This window comes from Misgurnus anguillicaudatus, chromosome 13 (genome assembly GCF_027580225.2).
Source record: "Misgurnus anguillicaudatus chromosome 13, ASM2758022v2, whole genome shotgun sequence".
NCBI lineage: Eukaryota > Metazoa > Chordata > Actinopteri > Cypriniformes > Cobitidae > Misgurnus > Misgurnus anguillicaudatus.
The window spans coordinates 19765630-19787555 of record NC_073349.2 but is presented as its reverse complement, the minus strand read 5'-3'; the positions used below and the strand labels follow the sequence as shown (position 1 = coordinate 19787555).

Here is a 21926-nt window from a genome sequence, read left to right as displayed (position 1 = left end):
CCATCAATTATTAATCGAAAACCAACTGCATTTTATCCCCACTTAAAGGTATAGCGGAGGATTTTCTCGAATTTTAGAAAAGAACCGCTTTTTCCACTTTTTAAAAAAATGCAATTGCGCAACACTCTTGATTGACATATAGGAGGACCAATAGTCTTGATGATCCACCCGGAAATAGAAAATCCTCCGCAATACCTTTAACGTTTGCATTTATGCATTTAAAAGATGCATTTTTGTGCAAAGTGACTTGCATACATTACAAGATATACATTTTAATTGCCTGACCGAAGTTATCTTCCGGTCTGTTCTTGTTTATCGGTCTGGCTTGTGGCTAAAGTGACCTCTGGAACAAATACTTTGTCAAAATAAAATATTTGGGTTTCCTATAGACAGATGACGAGCATTAATCACCGCTGGCACGTGGCAGCCAGGCAAGAATTCGAGGATTTGTAGCTACTATTATTTACATTAATTGCTACTTTTTTGTCTACTTAAAACTTTTTTGTTTTATTTGTTTCTTTTATTTTATTTTACTTATTGATATGTTTCATTATTCACATGTATCATTTGTTTAAAATTTTAACATACATAAAAAAAGCGAAGCTAATATAAAAATATATAATAAATAAATATTAAAATTAAGGCTATTAATAGAAGTGCTTTGGCGGTCAACTCACAGACTCTGTGCGGGCAACCTGGTGCCTGCGGGCACCGTGTTGGAGACCACTGGTCTATAAGTATGTGCACTCCCTGGGGATCGATCCCATGACATTTTGCACTGCTAATGCAAAGCTCTACCAACTGAGCTGAATTGACACTGAAGTGTCACAGAACTGATAATTATAGGTGCTGTCCTGAGATAAAAGTTATTGTTGTTATTGGAGAAGTGACAGCCACTGATTTCACTGGCACTTTCTGACTGACACTTTATGACACCACCTGTTCTGTGGCTTTTACCCCGTGGGGTTTAACTAGGCTCACAAAGAGACCAGCAAATTAGATACATAAGTTTAACACCTTTTCACAGTCACCGAGCTCTGAACGTGTTATTTTTAGCCTGAGACCTGGTTACACACGTGTGTATATAGCAGCTTAATTAACCAATAGATTGCCAAATGCACGGATGGTACAATATACAGATATTGACACTTTAATGGAATCTTTTCCTCACTTGTTTCACTTTCATCTGCATTGTTTTGAATAACTACACAGTTATGTTGATGATTACTGTCATTACTTCACTATCTGTGTAATGCAGTATTGTCAGATCCACGTCAATTCTTGCAGCCAATAAGGCCACACAGCCTCTTTAAACTGTGTGGAATTACACTGAAAGTTTCACTTAAACAGAAACAACTACTTTCAGCAATCAGCATAAGTCAACTTAATAATTTTAGACTGACATTTTGGGCAGATCTCCATAGCATGTGCAGAATGTTGCTCAGGGAAAAAAATAAAGAGTTTATTCAGTACTATGGGTTGTTTTGCATGAGAACAGATGAGATGAAGTGATGGTCATTGCACTGCAGTAGAGGACATTACTGCACTTGAGTTTTTGAGTCAAAGGTTTAAACTGTACATCATACATTTATCAATGTGTAAAAATATACTCACTGAAGGCATCATGCTTGGTCTATAGCAGGGATGGGCAACTTCGGTCCTGGAGGGCCAGTGTCCTGCAGAGTTTAGCTTCAACTTACCTCAGCACACCTGCCTAAAAGTTTCTAGTATGCCTAGTAAGACCTTAATTGGCTGCTTCAGGTGTGTTTAATTATGGTTGGAGCTAAACTCTGCAGGACACCGGCCCTCCAGGACAGAAGTTGCCTATCCCTGGTATATAGGCATGTAGTTGGTGACCGGTAAAAAAAAACTAAAGAAATGCCACCAAGGAAAATCTCAACAAATTATTTATTTAAAAAATAGTTTTATATTGGTGCTTGTAAATTTAAAAAAAATATATAATTACAGTATTTATTAACTCATTCCCCGCCAGCCATTTTTTGAAAAGTTGCCCGCCAGCATTTTTTGTGATTTTTTTTAAAAAAATGCCTTCCAGGAAAATTTTCTTCTAAAAATATATGAACATACAAATATATCAAATGAAAGAACAGACCCTCTGCTTTCAAACAAACAATAAACAAACCAGTGCCGGCCCGAGCCTCTTGGGGGCCCTAAGCAGAATTTGTTTGGGGGCCCCCCTCCCACCATTTGTTTTTAATAGGACCGGGACTCGATTAAAAAAATTAATCTAATTAATTAGAGGCTTTGTAATTAATTAATCGAAATTAATCACATTTTAATCACATATAAATATTTGACCTGAGAACATTGAGAAGTTATTTTTTCACATTTTTAGTATACCATGAATAATGACTGAATACATAAGCTTAAGCAGCAAAATATATTGTTTATTTTTGTTCAACCAAGTCATTGTACTCGGAGTCGGCTAACGCCCACGCTAGCTGCTATATGTTTTGCATTGAGATGAGACTTGAGGCTCGATGTGCTGCGGTGATATGTGAATTGCTTGTTGCATAGCTTACACACAACCATGCTCTTATCGACGCTTCCATCCGTTCTTTTTTATTTAAAAAAATCCCATCCACGGGGCCAACCAAAGCGATCTCATCGGCTTCTTCGTTCGTGTTCACTGTGGTTTGTTGTTGTCTGAAGTCATGAACGCTAGTTGGTGCTCCAGTATAATCGGTCCCCACTCATCCAATGAGAAATGTTCCGCAGTGCAAAAATAAGTGTGATTAAAATGCGTTAAAAATGTTTAATCTTAATTAACGCGTTAAAGTCCCGGCCCTAGTTTTTAAATAAAGAAATTATAAACATTTATAAAAAAGAACAAAGTTGCACATTAAGTAAGGGCTAAAATTAGCATTAGGTACAGAAATCAAATAAAATGAATCATAACACTGTCTTTATTGTATGAATTAAATATAATTAATATTTTTTAGAGCTACAGAAGTGATTTTCTCTTTGTCTTGGATTGTTTGATTAACATTAAAGACACAGACTTAAGTAGGTTAATTGAGGTTACTGTCTCTTTAAGAGAAGCACGGACCTGGTTTCTGCCTAAGACATAAACAAATGTTTTTTTTTTTTTAAAAGAATACTGTGGATATAATTTTGTTTGTATGTGCCCTGTCAAAAACAGAACGATTTTACGTTCGCTTGCTTTCTGAAACGCATCTCTACATGTGTGCACTACTGAGTGCACTTAAAGGCTCGCGCGCACACACACACAGACGGAGGACAAATTACAAATGGCGCAGCATAAAAAAGTTTTTGTTTTTCAGTGCTCTGTTCCTCAAATGTATGCTAATGGACTATGACACACAGTAGCGTAACTCTCTCTAAAGTATAAACATCAAGTGTTCTGATCTCTGAAAGGCATAGTGAGGATCACTTCTGACTGGAGCTGGACCGAACACATTCACCCGCATGTGCGTCTGGAAAGCTGCTCACTTTAGCGCCTTTTTGCGGGTTAAATTGTTTAAAATCACTTGAAATGTTTAACATTTGCAAACCTTTGAAACACGTGCAAATGATAAACTTTCCCTATTTAAATTTGTGTATTAATTCGCGAATCGCATGCGAGCCGAACCGTGGGTCGATCACGGATCAACTTCGATGTGTCACAACAGCTGCTGCTGCTGCACAAATTAAACATACTGTAAATAATCATGCAAACATACCTTTATCTGTTTTTTTTCTCCTCCTCTGTCCTTTTCTTCTTTCTCTGTTTGGCACAAGAAGGATACATCCTTTTTTGTGACATGGCTTATCATTTATTACAGTGACGCGCATTTGCGTGCCGGCACGAATCGTCAATGCAGTTGTCTGCAAAACAGAATTTCTTCGTATTCATTCATTCATTCATTCATCCATTTATATTACTTGTTTAAGTTATTTAATTGTAAAAAAAAAACGATTGGGGGGTTCGCTTATGCCTCGGGGCGGCCCTAAAACAAACAAAACAATAAATTGGGTAAGCGCCATCTATTGGATTATCACAGTATTACAGGTTAACATAAAACCTCATCAGAAACACATTTCTTTTGTGCAAATATTTTCTTTTTATTGACGAGATGACTTGTCAATGGTGGGGAAAGAGTTAAAACAGTGGAGGTTGGAACATATGCAATGATTGTCTAGATTTTTTCTATTAGGATTTTACTGTATTTAACTTCTTCCATTAAACAAATGGAATGGTTATGGTTTCGATTCCCAGAAAACACATATAGGCTACGCATAAAAATGTATACCCTGAATGCACTATTACTTTGAGAAAGCTGTCTGGCGAATGCACAAATGTAATTTAAAAATCTTACCCTTGAGCCATCACATAACAAGAAGAATGAACAGAAAAATAGTTTTCAGCTATAGTGCTGCTCAGCACAACTGGAAAGCTAACAAACACTTAACAAACATTTAAAAATGATAACACGTAGAGCTGTTTTGCTTGCTGAGCATTCAGTCAAAACTTCAGGTTGAGCTCAGGTCAGCCTGCTTTGCCCGGACCACCATGCCTGACCGATCCGCTCAGAAGGTGCCATAAATTAGGATTAATGATAAAGAGAATATTGCACTTGACAGAAGTGTGCTGATAAAGGTAATAATAGCGCGGCTAATAATAACTTTTCGAGTGAGGAGGAACACATTAAGGACTTTAATAGCAGACTGTATGGTTTGCTAATGAATGGGGCCTTTTCCTTCAAAGCTATTAAAAGGTTTCAGCACTGCTGTGAGTCTGCCGTAGGATTCTGTTAATGATGATAAGCAATAAAGAGCATGTGGTTATTTTCACTTTGCATTCGCTAGTTTATTCCTAAGCTGTTTCTTGAGTTGTTTTTCTCCTTGCAAGAGAAAAAAATGAGGGGATAGCAGAGCAAACTCGATAGAGGACAGCATGGGCAGTCATAACACTTAAAACAAGTAATTAAAAACTCAACCTTCTCACCTCTACCTTCTCATTATGTCTATCAAACCTTGTATGGTCCGTAACTAGATATAATGATACATTTTGGCCAAAGTTATCTTTTTTTAAAGCATCTCGTCTGTAAAAGAGGTGCATTCTTCAGATTATCTCTTTTTGTGCTCCATGGAGGAAAGAAAGTTATACGGGTTTGAAACAACATGAGGGTGATGGAAAAATAAGAGAAGTTTATTTTTTAAGTAAACTTTAACTTTGTAGTTTTTGTTATGGTACTGTATGCTATCAGGCTCTTTTTTATGCCATTTCAACATATGTAGATCTAATCATTATCAGCTCATTCAGCTATTGATGTACCTTTGTAGTATTTTCTCACTGTTCTCTTGTTCATCCAAAACTATTGATCTCCACAGTTCTCAATCTCTCCTTCTCATGCACCTTTGTACCTCCATATCTTTTTTTTTCTTATTGTGAGCTGTTTTTCGTTTTAGACCATGTGGTGACCCTTGTGTTTTGCTGTGCATTGGAAAATTGAGGACGTATGAAGTTCAGAGTGGGTTTCTTAGCATAAAGTGATGCTTTATTTGCCTTGGCAATCGTCATTACCACCACTTGGCTCAAATTTTGTGACCGTTGAGAGATCAATAGCATACAATAGCAATGCATAATCCCAAAGACTGGAATGACATCATGTGTGTCATTTCTGTTTTGAATTATTTGTGTTTTCATGCTAGAACCACAGTGTTTGCTGCTCAGCTTGAATTTGTCAAGCAGGCCTGTGTCATTTTTGCCGTTTTCGTCATCATGATAAGAAATTCCTGACAGGGTGCTTTAAATTCTCTCAGGGAGATGCCGGTTCCCTATGAGAACTTTCTCTTAAGCCAGTTTCTCTGTGTGTTTATGTAAACAATACATTATGTCCAGGCCAGTGAGGAGGAGGTGGTCACGTGCCCATCAATGTGCTTGACTGACCTTGTGTGCTTGTGACAGACAGGCTCCGCGTAGTCCTGGAGCGCATTAGTACAGTGCTCAGAATAGAAATGAGAGGAACGCATTCATTTTATGGAAGTGGTGCAACTTTATTGATTCATCCATGCTTATCTCTTAAAGGGACAGCTCAACCAAAAATGCAGGCTGTTATTATTTACTTACCCTCATGTCATTCCAAACCCACATGCTGGTATTTTTTTTCCATGAAGTGAAAATTTTTTACTTTTTTTTGTTGGGATAATTGATACATAGCTCTTGCCAAACAACTTTCAAAGTTACCAAGCAACACCATATATGTCATTTATTTGAATCATGGACTTTATTCCAAGTCTTCCAAAACTAATTACAGACCGAAACAGAAATTTTTGACAACCTTCTCCTCCTTCATCAACGTTCAAATACGGGGTTTGAGTGCAATGTGACACTTTTGGTTTGATTTAAGTCTTAAATCTGTAGTAACCGAACGCAGTGGTTTCCATATTTAAATTCTTGCTGTAGTGAAGGGCAACATTTTTGGTAAAAATGTGCTTTTTTAGTTTTATGGAGTACTTTTAAGTACTTGAAAGCCCTTATAACTATTTACTAGGGCTGTCAAAAGATTAATCACGATTAATCGCATACAAAATAAAAGTGTTTTGCATAATTTATGTGTGTGCACTGTGTGTAATTATTTTATATATAAAAATACACACAGGTTAATGTTTGTATTTAAGAAACATTTACATGTATATTTATATATATTTTATAAATAAATAAATAAAAAATATACCTATTAAAATTTTTCTTAAATTCATACCCGTATGTGTGTATTTATACATAACATATGCACACAGTACACACACCCATATATTATGCAAACACAAACTTTTATTTTGTTATTGATTAATCGCGATTAATCTTTTGACAGCTCTACTATTTACATTTATGCAGACACTTTTATCCAAAACGTACCTGCAGTGCATTGCAAGCCATAGTTTTTTGTGGTGCTGATCTATATGGGAGCACTAAGAAATTATATGAAAAGCATAGGTAAATAATAGGGGTGTTATGATTCTCCAAATCCTCGATTCAATTACCTTTTCGACTCTAAGGTCACGATTCGATTTGATTCTCGATTTTTAATTTTTTTAAAGCACAAAAATGCTAATATATATATATATATATATATATATATATATATATATATATATATATATATATATATATATATATATATATATATATATATATATATATATATATATATATATATATATATATATATATATATATATATATATATATATATATATATATATATATATATATATATAGACTAGACTTTTATGAAATATAATATCTGACCTTGAACCCGAAGATGCCCTGCCATGTAAGTCGTGCTGCCAATGGACAAAATATGGTACACGCACATACCTGATAAAACGAAAATCGAAGTTCGGGGTTGTGACTTAATTTCGATCAATTTCGATTTAAAATCGAAATCATGACACCCTTAGAGGCTGTTTACACTTGGCATTAACATGTGTTTTCGTCGATCGGATCACAAGTGGACGACGTTAATGCCAGGTGTAAACGGTGTTCAAAACGTTTTGAGCTCGTCCACTTTCGACCACTTTCAACCACATCCAGAGGTGGTCGAAACCACTTTCGATCGGATCGCTTTGGAGCTGCGGAACGCACATGTGGTTGAATGCGTTCGAACAGCCACACGCGACCGCCTTCTCTCCGCCCATTTATCTAATCTGAGGTATTAAACACAAGTTTTACGTCTTTTTTGACTTCTGGCGTGAACATTCGGTGAACAGCGCTATTTTAGTCTTTCATTGATAAAACTAAGCGGCTGATCTCCGTAGTTTTGTTTTGAAAGCGTCTGAAAGTTGCGCAATCCTATTTCATCAATTGCGCTGAAAATTCAAAGAAAGCTCTTACATACTCATGTACAAAACACTGTGCAGCATGTTTACTTGCTAAACAAGCAGTGCACTCCGACATTATATTAGTTTGCGTCCATATACACTCATAATTACTCCCGCTCGGGTTTGAATGACAGCAGAGAGACTCGCCCACCGTCTCACAGACCACCCCCTCATAGTATTCAGCACAGAAGCGGTCGAAAGTGGACAAAAGAGACGGATTTAAATACCAGGTGTAAACGTCATGTGTCTCTCTCGTCCACTTGTGATCCGATCGATGAAAACACATTTTAAGACCAAGTGTAAACAGCCCCTTAGTAAATAATTATTTTGTATTTATTTTTTTACTGGTTTACCTATCATACTAATGGGAAAATAACAACAATAATTAAAGTTTTCAGTTGCACTCACTAAGGCTTATTGGGTCAATTCTAATTCGTATTTTTGTTTGGATCCCTAACTTGTTTTCCATTGGTTTTCTGTTTGTGATCATTTGTATACAGCTTTCATATGACCTGAGCCTAAAGCCATCAAGCCTATTGTACTGTCGCTGAATGTGTCTAATTCACAGCTGTTTGTTTCAATACTACCACAGATGGGATAATCATTATGCTATAAAAGGGATATTCATCTTTTGCTCTGCTATGGGCGTATTTTTATACTTTCGAATCAGATGACTGACTAGCTGGCCTATTTGTAAATTTGCTCTTTTCTTCGGGCTAGCATGGTAATTTACTAGGGGCCCGGAGACCCAAACTGTTGTGAAAGATATAAACCTTCCCTTTGTAGAAAAGAGAAAGTTAGAAGTGGAGATGAGTGCAGGCTATAATTTCAAATAGGTCTTCATGTTTATGCCCACAGTATGTAGAGCAAAAAGGATCTCACATCTACAGTACATTAAATACTTTTTACAAGTGGACTTTCAATCGCCGTAAACGAAATTTTATGTACCATACATTGTAGGTTAAAGTGCATGTTAATGAGCAAGTTAGTGTGTTTTTGACTTTAGTGATAGTTGATACGAGTTCTTTTAAGGTCATAAATGCTTTAATATGGTTTTTATTACCAGGAATCATCTTTGTATGGCAGACCGCAAACCAACCTTAAATGTTTTGGTTGAGTTGGAGGAGAGACCAGCTGCTTTCAACATTGCATTTGAATAAACATTGTTTAAATGATGACTTTAGCTCTCAGTGGACGTTTAACTAAATCCTGTCATCTCATCTATGTGAATAAGTGTACTGTATGTATAACATTACGTTTCTGGGCTTCGCTCCAGTGCGAGTAGGTCTTCGTCCCTCTTATGTAACTGCCCTGTGAAATCAGAGCTTTTGTTCAACAGCGACTTCCCAGAAACCGATTGTTTTGCCTACTTATCTATTCATTTAGAAGATCTCTCTTTCTGCTTTTTTCATCTTCATGCATTCTCCAGCGGTCTTCATGCTCCTAATTCTCTCTGATCTTGTTTTTTTCATACAGTGGCTCCTGAGATCAGATAGAAGATAAGGAGGTCTTTATGTTGGTTCAGTATAGACAGGGCTTGGTTTGGATTTTGACCCTCCCCATGTAAAATCTTTATAAGGTTACCTTTATAAAGTTCATTCTCTAGCCTTTGGATCTGCGATCAGTTAGATACAGTTGGTATGTTTGTCTCTGTGGGTGAGGTTTTGTTGATTTTCATGATTTCATAACTTTTGGGTCAGTTAACAGGATAGTTTATCCAAGAATTCAATTATATCATAATTTACTTTCAAATCTGTATAGACCAGGGCGCCGTTTGAAATCTCTGATATCTGCATACTGTGACAGTAGGTACTCAGTTAGATGAAACATACTCATTGACCGTTAAAACAGTAGGTATAGAATGAATATGGATTAGGGATGCATATCAATTAATCGCGATTAATCTATAGCAGAACAAAAGTTCCTGTGTACATCATATATGTGCGTGCACTGTGTACAATAACTCTGCATAGTTAAATGCACACACATGCATGTATATATTTAAGCAATGTTTACATATGTATATACATTTGTATATTTATGTATAATTTATATTATATATAAATATAAATACTTAGTATATAAATATATTTTTTTCTTAAAATTATACATGCATGTGTGCATATTTATATATACATAATTATTATACACAGTTCACACACATATATGATGTAAACAAAAACCTTTATTCTGCTATAGATTAATCGCGATTAATTGATATGCATCCCTAATATGGATAGTATGAATGAATTTATGTGACATACATCGTCTTAAAACCAATTACCGGTAAGTGGAATAACGTTAAACAAGCGCAATTTAAACACAAGGCACAGCTGTTTAAAGGAACACGCTGACTTTTTGGGAATTTATTATTCACTGTATCCCCGAGAGTTCGATAAGTCCATACATACCCTTTCATATCCGTCCGTGCTATAACTCTGTCTGATGCACCCACCGCTCGCCTAGCGTAGCAAAAAGACTGAAAGTAAATAACTACAGCTAGCATACTGCTCCCAATAAGTGACAAAATAACGCCAACATTTTCCTATTTATGGGTGATTCTCACGAAACCATTGAAACACCACGGCACTAATGATTTTAGCTTTAAAATGTGTAATATAGTAACATTAAAAAACATCAGAATTAACACAATACTGTGTTCTACCTTGCACAATGTGTGATTTCAACATAAGAATTTATAATTGTAAATTTTATCTCATTTTCTGCTGAAATTCTCATTACCGCAATGTGTCCGGCTGTGTTTGAACATGCGTTATGTTGTAATTTAATCAAATTAACACAAAAACATTAAGAAAAAAAATAAATGGATGTTTTGCTAGACTAGTTTAGATGACAGAAAAAATATTTACTGAATATTCATGTATAATAATAATGAAGAAAATTAGGAAAATGATGTGTCCATGCCTGATGTTCTCATCCTCTGCAACACTTTTTGAGAACAGTTTAAGCACACATACAGAATTTTAATAAAGTTTGATTTTGAGTGACCAAGCACATGGACCAGTTACTTCAAGATGGCTACCAGGTAAGATCAATTTTTTACAGTTAATTTGAAATATTGTCTTGTCAGAAGGCTTACACAACATTTTGATTATCATTACCGCAACAGATGCTTATTAAATGTTAATTTAATTAATAGAAGCATAATACTTTGATTTTAAATGCATGTGCAGAATCTCCAAATTATGTTCTTTCAGATTTGTCATGTCATTTTGAAAATATGTCAGTGTTGATGTTTTCTGACTGTTGCGGTAATTAGATTTTTTAGGACTAATTTTTTAAATTATGTTACAAAAAGTGTTAAATGATAAGTACAAGTTTTTAAATTAATGTTCCCATTTACTCCAGACTTTGTTTTTCAATGTCTGGTGGGAAAAAAGTAAATTTAAGCAATTTTTACATTTTCATGCTTGACATTTTTAAAACCAAGTTTTCATGAGAATCACCCTTATATGTTGTGATTTGTATAGTCACAGCGTGTACAAATAACAAGGTCATATGAGACACAGCCATCTTTAAACCATATACATTACATACTGGGAACTATATTCTCAGAAGGCAAAGCACTGCAACCTCTAAATATTAATTAATATTGAAACAATTTGCCCAATTTTTTTTATTTACTTTTTCAAGTATTGGTGGGCTGAGAGCATGAACTTTTAAAAGTTGAAAAATAAGGACCACCCTATTACTTAGCATTGTTCAGCAGAATGAAGAAATGTATACAGGTTTGTAACAACTTAAAGGTGAGTTAATGATGACAGAAGTCTAATTTTTGGGCGAACTATCGCTTTAAAGAGCCAGTAAGATGCCAATTTTAAGTGTCTTATCACTGTTTATAAGTCCCGGACAACAGGTTTAAATGCATGCAAGGTCAAAAAACACTGTAATTTTCTCAAAATATAAATTTAAAATGACCCCATCTCTCAGAGATCCCCAAACGATTCGCATGAAGCCGTTCAACGACTCAATCTGTCTAAACCCCATCTTTTAGTAGCCTATTCTGCTCTGATTGGTCAACTGACAGAGTCTCTGCACAGACCACAGATCAGTGGCACAGACCAACAATAGTGCAACATGTATTGACCTAGTGCTAACACGATTTACTAAGAAGACATTATCGACATCAATACATATCATTCATCATTAATCCAAGCAGTATAAACGACGACAGAAACTAACATTTTACACTCATTTAAGCATTTATGTAAACTAACCGGGTCATAGCAAACCCGTAAGTGCAGCATAAGCCGCCTGCTATCGTGATTCTCTGACAGTATATAGAGTTTAAACAACGACATCATTCATCATTAATCCGAGCAATAAAATCACGATAGAAACTAACAATTTTACACTCATTTAAGCATTTATGTAAACTAACCGGCTCATAGCAAACCCGTAAGTGCAGCATAAGCCGCCTGCTATCGTGATTCTCTGACAGTATATAGAGTTTAAACAACGACATCATTCATCAATAAAAACGACAATAGACATTTTACACTCATTTAAGCAAGTATGTAGCTATAATCATACTTACAGGTTGTGGTTAGGAGACACATCTCGTGTGACGTGGAAGCATTTGTGTGACGTGGAAAAAGTCAGGCAGGAGATCCAATCCATATAATGACTCGTTTCGGCGATTCAGAGTCAACTCCCTACTTTAGAAGCCAATAACTTTATTAATGGTGCACTTTTTGGTTCAACTACTTTGCACATTGTTTACATTGATGGACAGCTACATGACACACTGCAATGCAGGTCAGTTTCGATTTTGGATCGGTGTGGCTCTTTAATGAAACGTGCGTTGTTTCACCAGTGCAAATTAAACTTTGGACTGAAGCAAATCAGACTTTCAAAACCAACCCTGAGCATTAAGAAGAATACCACAGTAATAAACCCCACGCAAAAGCTATCTTCTGACCCCTGTGAGTTGTGACGTTTAGCCGGTCAAGTGCTGGAATTCAGTGTTTCTATCTTTAAGCGTTTGTCATTTTGAGGGCTCTGAAAGTTTGAGGGGTTTCAGTGTTGTTGCTCAGAGCAATACAAGTAAAGAAAACAACTTCTTCCCTGAGGATGTTATCGTGCCAGCACTGAGATGCTCTTGGGGTGGGACTTAAAAAAATACCAAATAATGAAGATGGCTGATGAAGAGGGCTGGGAAATTTGCCACATCATTTTAAAACATTAATACAAAGTTATCTCTCTGTTGCATGGCTTTTGTCCAGATCTGTCGAGCCCATAGTGTTTGATAAGATCACTTTTAAAGGGATAGTTCGGCCAAAAACGATATTAAACCCATGATTTACTCACCCCCAAGCTGTCCGAGTTGCATATGTCCATCGTTTTTCAGACAAACACATTTTCGGATATTTTAGAAAATATTTTAGATATTTCTGTTCATTAAATGTTATGTTACGGGGTCCAGCAATAGTCCACGACCTTCAAGTCCAAAAAAGTGCGTCCATCCTTCACAAATTAAATCCAAACGGCTCCAGGATGATAAACAAAGGTCTTCTGTGGGTGGTCCGTGCGGTGTTTTTGTAGAAATATCCATATTTAAAATGTTATTAACTTTATAAACTAGCTTCCGGTAGCGCCGCCATTTTGGAGTGATGCGCATTCAGGATGAGAGCTTACGCAGCGTACAGAGTTTCTCTGCTGCTGCTCGGTGCCCCCGCCCTCCGAATTTGTCATACGTCACTAAGAAAAGTGCGTACACTACGCTAATCCTCTCTCCTGAGTCTAAGATGGCGGCGCTACCGGAAGCTAGTTTATAAAGTTAATAACATTTTAAATATGGATATTTCTACAAAAACACCGCACGGATTACCCACAGAAGACCTTTGTTTATCATCCTGGAGCCGTTTGGATTTAATTTGTGAAGGATGGACGCACTTTTTTGGACTTGAAGGTCGTGGACTATTGCTGGACCCCGTAACATAACATTTAATGAACAGAAATATCTAAAATATTTTCTAAAATATCCGAAAATGTGTTTGTCTGAAAAACGATGGACATATGCAACTCGGACAGCTTGGGGGTGAGTAAATCATGGGTTTAATATCGTTTTTGGCCGAACTATCCCTTTAAGCATCATTGCTCAGCTGAGACCAATTTTGGCCTAAACCATGAATGAGTTTTACTGCCAAAACGGCCAAAGTCAAATTGTTTCTTTTCTTAGCATTTATTTTCCTTATCCTTTTCCTTTCCTTATCTATATATCTTTTCTTTGAAGTAAGTGAATGTGAGCTTATCCACCCTAACAAATTGAAGTAACACCACTCCCTATTTTGTTAACTTGGAGCTGCCAAGACCGCAACAAAATCATCTGCCTACAGCAAATGTACGTGTTTACCATATCACCATTCCACTATTAAAACTGATGTTTTAAAACAACACGATCAGTTAGTTTAGGGACAACACACTAAATGCGTTGTCCCAGAATACATATATCTCTGTGTTATTATTGGAACAACACTGTTTGTGTTACTTTAAACACAACTTGTGTTTTATTTTAACACAAAATGTGTTAAAATGATGACACAAAATGTGTTAAATAGCAAAACACCAAAAAGTGTAATGCCTTTCGTAATTGAGAAAAAAATAGCAGTATCATTCAGCCTAAATATTCAGACTGGCTTATGAACTACCTTCCTAGGATAGCCATATGTTTGCTACAACTAAAAACATTCAGTCAGACTTTAACGCCTTATAAGCCAATGTTTAGTCTCTTGCCTTGTTAATGTGGAATGCGTGAAGTATTTCTCTGAATAAAATCTCACACTCCAGAAACAACAATCTTGTTCCATGCGTTTTCAGCAACATAAATTGCGGAAAAATAGTATGTACTGTACGCATGCAGACGCTTTAACTTGGGAATAAGTAGCGGTTTCACAAGCGTGCCCAAATAATGAAGGGTTAGTCTGGTTTGACTTGATGTCACCAATAAAATGATTCAAACTTGAGGCTTCAATTAAGCTCGGACATAACATTGGAGAAGGAAAGTGGGAATTGGGGTGGAAGAGGAATGTCAGAGGGATTCTCGGAGAGGGTGAAGTCAGCAGCTGTTACAAGCGATTGGCAGGGTTATGCGAACATGCTTCTGCCAAACTGCATAAGTAACTTCAGGGAATATAATCAACAGGCTTTCTAAGAAAATCAAGACGGGGATTAAATACAACAGCAGTCTCTTTATACTGTGATATTTCTAAATGCACAGTCCTTGACACACACACATATGCTTAGCGAGCGATCTCATTTAATCAGTCTTGTTCAGAGGTAAAAGCATGTGACATTCCCTCTTACCGATGTGCCAGCTCAAATGTCAATCGCTTTTTAAAATTTCACTGATATAATCTTCTCTCATTCAGTGATATAGTGGATTGGTGGTTGCACACAGTCACTTTAAGTCACTTTGGATAAAAGCATCTGCCAAATGCATGATTGCAACAATGTCAACAGGCATGTTTTATTTTTTTATACTTTAAAGAGCGCCTATTGTCCGATTCACGTTTTTTAAATTTCCTTTTGTGTGTAAGTATTAGTACATGTTAACGATATGCAAAAGATACAAACCCAAAGTAAACGACGATGCAAGTTATCGTCTCCAACGTAAAATCTTTTTTTTTTGGACTACAACAAACACACGGATTGTAAGCAACAGTTTACGTCCTGGGATTGGTGATGTAGACAAGACCGACATTATCATAATTCCTCCCGCTTCGGACTCACAGCCTGTAAGTTAACTCCTGTTAGCATTGCACTGGGACCGAATCTTTTAAACATGGTAAGGAGAGTCACGTTTCCGGCTGATGTCAGAGGTATTCAGGCCAATCACAACGTACAAATAGCTGGCCAATCAGGGACACAACGCTTTTCAAAACCGTGCGTTTTAGGAAGAGAGTGAAATCTGTTTTTTACCATAAACCATGCAAACACATTGTATTCTACCAACAACATGGTTATTGTTCAGCTCTTAGACACATGTAGATCAGCGTGTGAATAACCCTTCCCAATCAGATTTTCTGCGTATTTTTCAGAATCTGTATGTAAAAAGGGCTTTTGTGTCTTGGGCTGTTGGCTGTAGTAAGGATCCTTTGAAGAGAACTTCTTTTTGAGGTTTTAGAAAAGTTACTTCTAGTAAATTACCCAAATCATTAATGTCATCTGACCAAATTGATGCCTGGTGAGTCTGGTTTTTATTCCTGGACTCTGAAGATGTTTGTACATTAACCCTAGGGACTCTTGAAAGAGGGAGTGGACTTATTTGTCTTGATCTCTGCTTTCATTTTTTGTTCATCTTCACCAAAAAATGAAAATGCACCTGTAAGAGCTGAATGGTGGTGCCAAACCCTGACAAAAGGTATTTCCTGAAGCCAGCAACAAATGGCTGAATCCACAGGAAACCGCTTCCTAATTCCTTGTTGAATTATCATCTGAAACCCTCCACAAAGAATTCACATCTACCCCGAAACCTTCCTCAAAGAATTCACATCTACCCCCCAAGACAGTTACCCCATGGTGTGGGACAGAGTCACACCCGACCACACTTTCTTGTCCCCCTCTCCTCATGTTTTATAAAAGCAATACATTCTACATGTACAAAGAATGTGAAACTGGTTTTGTTTGGTGTTATATGAAGTGTTTTAATGCAAGTGGTACATTTGGGTTTGTTAATATGACAACAGGATTCAATATTAATCTGTGACAATAAATAAGTAAACTTAACCTAATGTTGGGAGACAACTCCTAACTTAGATATGTTGACCAATCACCCACTGTATGTATATTAGGCTACACCCCTGATTTTACAACAACCAATCAATACCAAACTCCTATATTCTTTGTTCTCTGGTTATTTAAGGAGATGTGTAGAAGACTTAGGCGGGACTTTCTATATCTAGAAATGCACCCCCGTGATGTTGTAGTTTTGATACAGCATCATGTTTCTTTTTATTTTATTTTGAGGAATCTGTAACCAGATCTTCATCTCCTTACCAGGTATGCAATGGTTTTTCGCTTTATTGTTTTGTATTTGAATTGGATATATTAATTGGCTTTGAATTATGTTTTTCCTACCTGGTTAATAAATTGTTACATTTGCATTCATTCTAATTTGCTCTGTATTATTGACTCTTCTAAATTACTATAAAGTACTACGATATCCTTTGTTACCACAAATCTTTGATCGGGGTTAATTCATGTTAATTAGATTCTGCCTCTTAACTATGTTGGTGGGCAGTCGCATGGACAATCGGAGTGATAGTTCTTTTAAGTGTTGTAAGCGACTGTGGGGGCTATATGGATACTATTTAATGAGAGCTCGTAAACATGAAACGGTATCGTTAAATTGCTTAAGCCATAACCTCTAGTTATTGTATGGTCAGATTAATTATTTAACCTTAACTAAGTTGTTTTGTAATCGCACTTGGTAATTCTAATTACTTCTTCATAATCATGTTGTTATATAGTCCTATGATTTGACTATAGGCGTCTAGAAGGAGCTAGATCGAACCTCTGATTATGGTCTTATGTCTTATATTTAATTGGCGATTTTTGAGAGCTATATGGGGACCTTTTAACAAGAAATTGACTTTGTTAAATTGCTTTAGCTACAACCTCTAGTACGGTCGAGTTTGTGTTCAGTACCCACACAACGGCCGGTGTGGACTGATATGACATTGGTAATCGAATGAATGAGTCCAATGTAAACATGAGTAAATAGAATGATCAAACATTTATCCAAATTCCAAAATCACATCAATTCGATTCATATTACAATACGTTTTATATCTTTGGAGTCAGGTGTAAAGTTGCGTAACGTTAATTTGTCTTTATAAGCGCCGGAAAAGACTGAACGCGCTAGAACTCATCGCCAGCGTTTGGATTCCGTCGTTGGGCCAAACGGATGGATGGGGTCATATTTGTTACCCTTACACACCACATTGGATTGCAACAAAATTCTCACTTGCAAAGTTTCTGCATAAGTTTCTGCATACACGCAAAATGTAGTTCTGCATCAAATGATTTTGACATTACAGTTCAAATACTTATTTTTGCATTATGAAACATTGCAATTAAAAAAACTAAAATAAGGGCCCTTTGACCCCTTTGTAAAATTCATAATAATTCATCTGTTTATTTCTGCCTGCATGTCATCGCATAATCTACTGTGCAAGTTAAAACATCTCTTAAAAACTATTTTCAGCATAACCGTCTCAAGTTCTTTTAAACACACAGGTTTGACTGCATACCATCCAAACCCGAGATACTTGTACTGATACTTGTAAACACATAGAGCAGACTGCTTGATGCTTTTTATAGTACTGCACTGTGCTTTATTGTTTAAATTGTTCAACGTTTTTTACTACAGGGTTCCCACGGGTCCTTGAAATCCTTGAAAGTATGTGAATTTGGGGGGGGGGTTCAAGGGCCTGGGAAGTTTTTGAAAATATACATACACAGATAAAGGTCATTGAAAGTGCTTGAATCTACTTTATGCTAGAAGTTTTCTTGGAAAAAATTCCATATTATTCCCTGTGTAGTTTAGGATAATATCATAAAATTCTAGACTTTTTAAGCACACATGCTAAACTGTTTGCTTTAGATTTTGCATAGTTGTGTTTGAGACATGAAAATGTCTCAAGTTATGTATGTAACTGTTGTTCCCTAAGAAGGGAACGAGACGCTGCGTCTCCCTTGCCATAATTCCTGCGTCCCTGTAACGCCGTCTTTGGCAATATTTCAGATAGCGATATACTTCCTGGCTCCCGCATAACCCTGTCTTTGTCGTTAAGCCTCACCATTGGTTGAATTTAATATACACATTCCGCAGTGACGCAGCGTGAGTTCCCTCAAAAGGGAACTGTAACAATCTTAAAAAGGTAACACAATGTAACCTAGCTCTTACTTGAAACATGTCCCCACATTTAGTCCTTGAATTTGAGGGTATTGCACCTGGAAAGTCTTTGAGAGGTCCTTGAATTGGAAGTTAACTAAGGTGTGGGAACCCTGTACTACATTTTATTGTATATGTATTTAGGATGCATAAATCTGCTAAATGTCTGCTAAAGAAAGAACTGCATCAAAAGTCATACTTAGACTGGATTAGGATAATTGTCTGTACTCTGTTCAATTCAGATGAATATCATTTGTTTTGTACATCTCTTTGATGCTCTTGAACTCATTCCACACTCGGCTGTAGTTCAGTTTCCTCATTTAAAGTTTAGTGTGATTTATTTCAGCCTGAATAATGTAATAAAAGCAGTAAGTAATAAAGTTTGACAGTCCAAGATACTCCACCCCACCTCAGAGGACTTTATGACACATTGTTAGCGTGTTCGTCTGCGCATTTTGTATTCATTATGGATGCTACAGTATAATAGTCATAGGGGATGGTAGTTGGTGTCGTCTACAGAGATCATGAGTTTTTACACGTGAGAGGATGAGAAATTGTACGTGAGGGTATTATAGCTATAAAAACTGACATAATGACATATATCTGTCTTACTTGAACCCTTTTGAGTTCAAGATAGTCTTGTTTTATTATGTGGACTTCAAAACATAATCACTGCTGGCTATTGCACCATTTATATTTCATTTTTAAATCAGATGTTATTTGCAGGGTTGGTGGTTAAAGGAAAACACCACAGTTTTTAATATTTTACTATGTTCTTACCTCAACTTAGACAAATTAATACATACCTATTTTTTTTTTCAATGCGTGCACTTAATCCTTGTACAGCATGTGGTGAATGTATTAGCATTTAGCCTAGCCCCATTCATTTCTTAGGATCCAAACAGGAATAAATTTAGAAGCCACCAAACACTTCCATGTTTTCCCTATTTAAAGATTGTTAGATGAGTAGTTACACAAGTAAGTATGGTGGCACAAAATAAAACATGGTAATTTTTTAACTCTTTCCCCGCCAGCTTTTTTCATAATTTTTAATTATGGGTAGGTTTCTTTAACTCTTTCCCCGCCATTGACGAGATATCTCGTCAATCAAGAGAAAACGCTTCCCCGCCAATGAAGAGTATTTCCGTCTTTCCGCAATACCGCTATTATCCTTCCGCAACTTTTTAAAACCGGAAGTATTGCCCTATGGCAAGCTGCTGCATGTCCGTGTCTGTTTTAAAGATCGCTCTGAATGGGATGTCTATGAAAAGTCAGTTACAAAAATTGAATTATCTCTGCTTTTTGCTCAAAATGTGGTGTTTTTGCAGAAACCTACCCATATTCAAAAGCTGATTACAAAAGAACTACTGAAGGTAGGATGAAACGTTTTTTTTTTGTTTGAAAGCAGAGGGTCTGTTCTTACATTTGGTATATTGTATGTTTATATATTTGAAGAAGAACATTTTCTGGAAGGCATTAAACTTTTGTGAAAATCATGAAAAATGCTGGCGCTGGATGGCAACTTTTTTAAAAAACGCTGGCGTTGAAAGAGTTAAAAACACCAAAAGCTGAGATAATTCCAATTTTGTAAAGGACTTTGGATAGAGATCAGATGCAGAGCGATCCTCAAAACTTAGACAGACATACAGCTTAGTTTGCCCTAGGGCGATACTTCCAGGTTTTATAAGTTGCCACCTGCTGGATAATAGCGGTATTGCAGATTGACGAGATAACTCTTCAATGGCGGGGAAAAAGTAAGCAGATAAAAAAGGAGAACTATATTGTATGGCGGAAGAGCACTTTAACCTTGGTGCGCAGTAACATAACTCCTGATTACTCTCGCTCAAACTTTTGTCAATATTACTGCGCTGATGTCAAAGTGCTCCAAACTCTGTGCTCTTCCGCTATACAATATAGTTCTCATTTTTTATCCGCTTAAAAATCGGCATGTTTTATTTTGGGCCACCATACTTACTCGTGTAACTCTTCATGTAACAGTCTTTAAATAGGGAAAACATTGAAGTGTTTGGTGGCTTCTAAATTCATCCCTGTTTGGATCCTAAGGAATGAATGGGGCTAGGCTAAATGCTAACACATCCACGACGCGCTGTACAAAGATTAGGTGTACGCATTAAAAAACGACAGGTGTGTATTACTTTGTCTAAGTTTAGGTAAGAACATAGTAAAATATTGAAAAAAGTTGGTGTTTTCCTTTAAATGTCTGCATGCACACTGCGTTATGTCTCTTATGTACTTTTTCACCTATTCTCTATAGTTGATATTCACCATTTTATTCACACACATCTCTCTCTCTCTCTCTCTCTCTCTCTCTCTCTCTCTCTCTCTCTCTCTCTCTCTCTCTCTCTCTCTCTCTCTCTCTCTCTCTCTCTCTCTCTCTCTCTCTCTCTCTCTCTCTCTCTCTCTCTTCCTCTGTACAGATAGGTGCCAATGCAATGATTTTCCTGTGCACCAACATCATTGGCATCTGCACACACTACCCAGCTGAGGTGTCTCAGAGACAGGCCTTCAAAGAGACTAGAGGATATATCCAAGCCAGATTACACCTTCAGAGAGAAAACCAGCAGCAGGTCTGCAAACACATCCACCCACCCACTGTTTGTTCATCTCTGGTCTTTGTGCACCTCATAAACTGGGGTTACAAGTTTCATTTATTACATTTTATTCATTTACAAGTTCCATTTATGCATTATGTTTTTTTATCATGTTTTCTCATCATGCCGGCTTGATTTTAAACATGTTTCGCCTGAAAACTAAAAAGTTTTTACATTTAAAAATGTGTAAAAAACAAAAGAAATGGAAAGCTTGTTGCAGTAACTAAAAATGCATGTTATTTGTTAGCGTGGCGCATGTGTACTTGTGCACATGATTACTAGTGTCATCTCGTAAACCCGATCCAGGAACGCCTGCTGCTCTCGGTGCTGCCAAGGCACGTTGCCATGGAGATGAAGGCAGACATCAGCGCCAAGAAAGAGGATATGATGTTTCACAAGATCTACATCCAGAAACACGACAACGTCAGGTACGCAAATGCCAAGACCGCCACGCGGTGTCATACAGTTACGGTTGCCAGTGTTGTCATCACACCTCCTGAATGAAAAACAACAGTGTTAAATACTCAAGTCTCAATGTGATTAAAGCA

General features: G+C 36.7%; 1 protein-coding gene across 4 annotated transcripts in view; it reads left to right on the top strand.

Annotated features, from left to right (window-relative positions):
• adcy6b (adenylate cyclase 6b) overlaps nucleotides 1-21926 on the top strand; it is a 54316-nt gene that overhangs the window by 11656 nt on the left and 20734 nt on the right. For all 4 annotated transcript variants that reach the window (XM_073875317.1, XM_073875315.1, XM_073875316.1 and 1 more), the window contains 2 exons: nucleotides 21209-21354; nucleotides 21685-21806. In XM_073875317.1, coding sequence (XP_073731418.1) covers nucleotides 21209-21354; nucleotides 21685-21806 — 268 coding nt within the window. The remainder of the gene's footprint in view (nucleotides 1-21208; nucleotides 21355-21684; nucleotides 21807-21926) is intronic.